Genomic DNA, 6,193 nt, shown 5'->3' on the forward strand with positions numbered 1-6,193 from the left:
TAGCAGTGCTCAGGGAAAGAAAATCAGCTTAAAAAATGGAAAACCATGAAACCAGATTTCTCTGGGTAATAAAATAGGATAAATGGCATATCTTTTCAATAAGAATTCTAGAGTGATTTAGCACTTTAAGCTATCTGAATGGATAATTTGGTTGACAGGTAAATAATTAAATAAAGTGCTAAAAATAAGTTTTAAAAAATTGAGCATTTCTCGAAAATACTTTGTCCAGTATTGTTCAAAAGTATCAAGATCATCGGACATATGAAAAGACAGAGCAAGTCTCACAGACTACAAGAGACTAAAGAGGATTAATTCTTAGAAAAGAAAAGTGAGTTAAAAGAGAAACCAGTGAAATTTAAATACAGTCTGGAGTTTACTTAATAGATGGAACCAATGTTAATTTATTAGTTTTGATAAACATAGCATAGGTATTATGTAATCTAGTAACTTTAGGAGAAGGGTATGAAGCAGGGTTTCTCAGTCTCCATAGTGCTCACATTTTTGGGCAGGTCACTCTGTGTTGTGGGAGTGTGTTTCAGCGCTGTAGGCTGTTTAGCAGGGCTACTGGCGACCTCACTTAGAGACATTATCCAATGTCCTCAGATGGGTAGGTGGGGGTGAGAGGGTACAGGTACAGCAAAGTCATCTCTAATTGAAAACTACTGTTCTACCTTAATCTCTAATATTATCTAACCAAAAGAAATCAGTTGTCTCTTAGTGTGTGAGAAGGAAAAGAAACAGACATGTTCAATGTTTATGAAAATAACTTTTTACTCACCTTTGCCTTTGAAGGTATAATTAGACTTGACTACTAACCTATGGCTGCCTGCACTTCACCAGCAGGAAGAATGTGATTTTTTGAAGGGTCTTTAACCAAAAACAAACCAAAATGGCACCCATTGGGTTGTACTTCAAATAGGACATGGAAAACTGTGTAGATACTAAGAAAACATACATTTAAAAAAAATATAGACCCCTCACTGCATTAACTGTCCACTCCAATGATAATACCATCTAAAGAGGCTTTTTAGCTATACAAATTATTGTCATCTTTATCAAGAAATGAATTATTAAGAAAAAAGTTATAGCATAGGAGATTTGTTTTTAAATTTTATACTGGAGGATTCTTACTTAAGAAATCTGGGGAAATGAAAATGAATGACTGACTGAGCGGAAAGTCCTGGGGCTTTCATCCTGCTGCTCCCCTTGGCTGACAGTGCCTTTGATAATCAGCCCCTTTCTGAACCACAGAACTTTCGCGAAGACTTCTTATTAAACTTTTTTTTCAGTGTCCTCACCATTCACTTCTTTGTCTCTCAAATCCCGAAAGAAAACCTGTTGTGGATTATTGGCTTTGGCATTTTGTTAGTCTCTACTTTTTGCCCCTATGATTGGACCCACTCAGGTGTTGCCTTCTGCAATGCTCTTGAGAGGCTTTCCAGAGCAGTTTGTCTTACACCTCCTTGAACAGACCTTCAAATGAGATGGCTGTCATCAATTGCCCAATAGCCTTCAGATAATGTTTTTGTAAGCAGATCTTTTCACCTGGTAGCTACAGTAGTGAATCATTCTACTCCATATACACATATTAGGAGAAAATGGAAAAAAAAACTACATTAATGTCTGAAGCGAAGAAATCTATATATGAATATATAAAAGCTTAAAATTACAGGAGTCTACATAAAATCATCATTGTCAGTTCTCAAACATAAGTTGTGGTGTACAACCACCATTTCCTTAAAAGGTAAATTGCAAGATGTAACATTAACCATTCTAGAAGAATAAAACATGTATCTTGTTTACTAAAACAAAACTAGCTGTTTTTCTTAAAAGTATTTCAGTGAGTTATGTTTGTTTTTATGGTAATGAAAGAGAGCGTCTTTCTGTCAGTAGTCTGTCTGCAGTTTTCTGCAGGTATTATTATACATTCTCTTTCTAAATGTCAAGTATAAAATAGAGCAACATTACTGGTGAGGACACAACACCCTACAGAGGCAGAGAAGAACAGTTTGGTGGTTCTCTTTAAACATGAACTAACCACAGACCCAGAAATTCTACTCCCAGCTACATACTACATAGAGGTGAAAATATTTGTCTGCACAAAATCTTGCCCCACCAATGTCTATGACAAAATTCTTCATGATATCCCAAACATGCAGACAACCCAAACGTCCATCAGCTGATGAAAGGCCAAACCGATGTGTTATATCCATGCAATGGAATAGGTTTTTGGACATGAAAAGGAAGGATGTACAGGTCTCAGCAAGGATGAACCTAGAAATCATCATGCTAAGTGATGCTATAGGAGAGCCCACAGGAGGGAAATCTACAGAGACAGAAAGTGGATTCCTGGTTGTGGCAGCTGGGGAGACTGGTGGATAGGAAGGTGACAGCTACAGGGTACAGAGCTTCTTCCTGAGGTGATGAAATTTTTTTCTCATTTACTGTGCTGATGGGTGCACATGTGTGCTGTACCATAAAACCCACTGAATTCTGCACTTCAAGTTGCTGAATTATTTGGTATATGAACGACATCACAAGAAGGGGAGGAAGGGGAGCGGAGGAGGGGAGAGAGAGTGAGGCGGAAGAGGAGCTGAGAGGAGAGGGAGGGGGAGAGGGAGCAGAGAAAAGTGGGAGAGGGAGGGAGGAGGAGAGAACAGCAGACCATGGTAGCTCCTAGGCCCTTCTCTCCAGAGGAAACTTGCTGGCTGCACCTGGAAGGAGGCTTATGCCTCCAGTGTCTTCCTGCAGTCTGGGCGTCTGGGCACGTGGCCTGCGCGTGGAGCCATTGTGGAGTGTCCGGTGCCCACGCCCCGCGTGCCTTCCAAGCGCCCAGAGGCCAACGGTCCCCCAGCCTTGGGCGCTGCAGCCCGGCCAAGTCCGCAGACGTCAGGAACTTCTGGAGGGTGGGCGAACCCCTGCTGCAAGGCTCCGACGCCCTGGCGGCTCCCATGGGCAGGTCACCCATCATGCCCCAGACCGCGCTGTCTCCCCGGGGTCACCAGAGCCCGTGGTCCCCGAGGTTCCCGACTCAGAGCCATATTCAGTACGTCCAGTGGGGGCGCCTGGCGCCCAGCACCCACCTCACCGAGGTGTGGCTCAGCCAAGACCCCCACAAGTTCCGGCGGGTGGGCTCCGAGGCCTGGAGGCGCCCCGCCCTGCCCGGGGAGACCGCCCTGGGGCGAAACCTCTCCTGCGCCTGGGAGGGTTGCATGAAAAGGGGGCTGTGTCGTGCCCGGAACCCAGGACGGACCTGGAGCCCGATGACCATCAGGATCGCCCCTCCCGAGCGTCAGGAGAGCCCCTGGGGATCCCCAGGACAGCGAGGCCGCCCCGCCAGCCGCCCCGCCGCCCAGGAACTCCCGGACTTCTGCACCCGGGAGACTCTGCTGAGGGCGCTCAGCCAGTGTCCCAAGGGAAGCGCCAGGTTCGAAGGGCCATTGTGGTTCGAGGTCTCAGACAGCAAGGGCGGCAGTTGGAACCTGGAGCCCCGGCCCTCTGCCTTCAAGCCCCTGAGCAAAAATGGAGCGGTTGCTTCCTTCGTGCCCAGGCCAGGGCCTCTGAAGCCGAGCGTCGGCCCCTGGAACCTCAGTGTTTGTGATGATACTTGGCCTTTCGTTCTGGTCCAGCCCGCCCCGTCCGCCATCTGGGACTTCTGGGAGGTGACAACGCCTTCCTGCGGCAGCTGCAGTAGGGTCTCCTTCACTCTCCAGGACACCCAGTCTGCTGGCTCCTTTGGCTCCTAAGAATCTGGGCCCTGCTACCCACCTCCGGAGACTTAAGCCCATGTATCTACTTTCACTTGCTCATCCTTGCTGTACCTCGAAAGTGGGGCCCTGACACCACGTTATCAAACATGCAGCCCCCACACCCCTCATCGGCATATCCCCAGATCTTCCCTCTGTGCTCCCTCCCACCCTAACAGCTGTTGATTTCAGAACAACCGTCGCCCTGCTGGCCCTCTCCTCCCTGCCCTTCTTCCTGCCCTTCTTCCTGCCCTTCCTCTGAAAAGAAGCATTTTGGGAAGGCTTGCTTTTTCTCCATGTCTCCCAGTTTGTATAGTTAAATTGTCCAGGTTGTGTAGTTAAATATTTGATCTTATTAAAAATATTTGTCTGCAGAAACTCTCTCTACATATAATAATAACAATCAAAAAAGCTTTTTATGCCAAAACAAAGGGGAAACTGTGTTCCAGGCAGGGGCAAGGGCAAAGATTCTGTAAGGGGAATAATTCCCATTTATTTGAAGTCCAAATATAAGTCCAGTAGAGCTGGAGACCAGTGAGAGAGAAGATATGAGGTTAGAGAAATAGACTGTGATGAAGTACTTACTATAAGGCATGGGGACCAGAGTACAGGGTTTATTCTAAAGCCACGAGTGTTAAGCAGTGCACAGTCTATGATCTGGTTGATATTTTTAAAAACACGATTCTGGCTACAGCAATGGAAATGGAAACCACAGGAGATCAATACAGGATTTCAAGCAATCCATGGGGATGGTTTGGTCTAAGAGGCAAATCGTGCATCTGGAAGGATACAGACAAGTTTGGGGTTGACCTAGAAGATAGTGTGGAACCTACTGGTTCCCTAGATGTTAGCACTGGGAAAGGGGAAGGATCCCAACAGTTTTAGCATATCAGCTTAAGAAACTGGATGATGATAGTGTCATTTATTGGGATGGGCACTACCAATAGGAGAAAATATTTGAAGAAATCAAGAGTTTTGTTCAGGGTGTGTTTTCTACAACAACAAAAACACTTGCTATGCTGTGGTCCTGTTAACTGTGCTATTGAGAATAATAATCCTGGAACTCATTGGAGGGTTTGAACCTGGCAAAATAAATTTGGAAGTCATGAACATATAAATTCCTCATGACATAGAAATGGTCCTTAAAGCCACAGGCTACATGAGATCACTTATGCAGAAAATACAGAGAAGGGCAAGGGTGAAGCCTAGGGTACTCCAACATTTAGAACATGAAAGAAAGGAGAATGGAAAAAGAAGAACTCTCAAAACCAAGAACCATGAGAGAGAAGGAAATCCAGGAGCAGCAAGGACACTGAGGATTCCAGAGCATGGAATTTACCCACCACGGTGGCTGCCTTTGAGAAGAGATGTTCCTTCCCTGATTTCAGAAGAGAAGTTGTTCAGATTGTTGGAAGTGGGAAGCCTCAACTGCATGGGAGATGGAAGGAAGGCAAGGTGTGTTAGTCCGTTTGCATTGCCATGAAGGAATACCTGAGACTGGGTAATTTAGAAAGAAAAGAGTTTAATTTTTGTTCTGCAAGTTATACAGGAAGTGTGGTGCCAGCACTGGCTTCTGGTGAGGCCTTCGGAAGCTTCCAGTCATGGCGGAAGGCCAAGGGTGAGCAGGCGCCTCACATGGAGACAGCTGTCAAGCAAGGAGAGAACAGGGAAGTCCCAGAGTCTTTATAAACCACCAGCTGGCATGTGTCACCAAGGGGATGGCCCCAAGTCATTCATTAGGATCCAACACCTCCCACCAGACCCATCTCCAACATCAGTGGTTACATTTCAACATGAGATTTGGAGGGGACACACATCCAAACTCTATCAGTGGGCCTGGAGGCAGGGACGGTAGAAACCACTAGGAGATATTAGGTTGTTAAGTGAAGCAAGCAATAAAACTGCTGGAGGAATTTTACTTTGTCTTTAGATTTTCTTTTAAGAAAGGATAGGGGACAAATGTGAATAAGAATGGTATCTACACTGTTGTCCAAGCCATGGAGGTCTTGGAAGTCAAGATAAAGTGTGGCTTTGCTTTCAGGTGAGGGGCAGTGCACATGCAAAACGAGTTAAGGGTAGGGAGGTGAAGAGAACATTTGTAGAAGTTAAGGTTTGTGGGATTTTCTGATGACTCCTCATGAGTTTCAGAGGGGATTGTGTGAGGTTTGAGATGACAGGATGTGAGGTTGAGTCAGAAATGGAATGGCCTGGGAAGGACTCATTAGTCTAGAAAGAGATTGCTCACCTGGTAATTCAAAGCACTATCTCAGCATAATGTGGTTAATCAATTACATTACGGAACAGAGTATTTATCTGGAATGTAGGGACACATTTTAGCAAGAGGGCAAGGACTCTTTACTGTGCACCAGCATTGCAGTAGCTAAGGAACAGTGATTCCCCTATGAACAGTAGCAAAGGAAGCCTCCTTCCTTGTAGCCAGCACAAGG

The 6,193-nt window shown here is 45.6% G+C and overlaps 1 protein-coding gene across 1 annotated transcript; it reads left to right on the plus strand.

Annotated features, from left to right (window-relative positions):
* Positions 1-2,666: 2,666 nt before the first annotated feature.
* On the plus strand, positions 2,667-5,659 carry POM121L12 (POM121 transmembrane nucleoporin like 12). Its single transcript, XM_009202936.3, has one exon. The coding sequence runs from the start codon at positions 2,667-2,669 to the stop codon at positions 3,744-3,746; it is 1,080 nt and encodes a 359-aa protein (XP_009201200.1). The 3' UTR covers positions 3,747-5,659.
* Positions 5,660-6,193: the final 534 nt, after the last annotated feature.

Source organism: Papio anubis, chromosome 4 (genome assembly GCF_008728515.1).
Source record: "Papio anubis isolate 15944 chromosome 4, Panubis1.0, whole genome shotgun sequence".
Classification (NCBI taxonomy): Eukaryota; Metazoa; Chordata; class Mammalia; order Primates; family Cercopithecidae; genus Papio; species Papio anubis.

Coding starts and splice junctions, on each gene's coding strand:
- POM121L12 (XM_009202936.3), top strand. CDS start 2,667: ATGGTAGCTCCTAGGCCCTTCTCTCCAGAGGAAACTTGCTGGCTGCAC.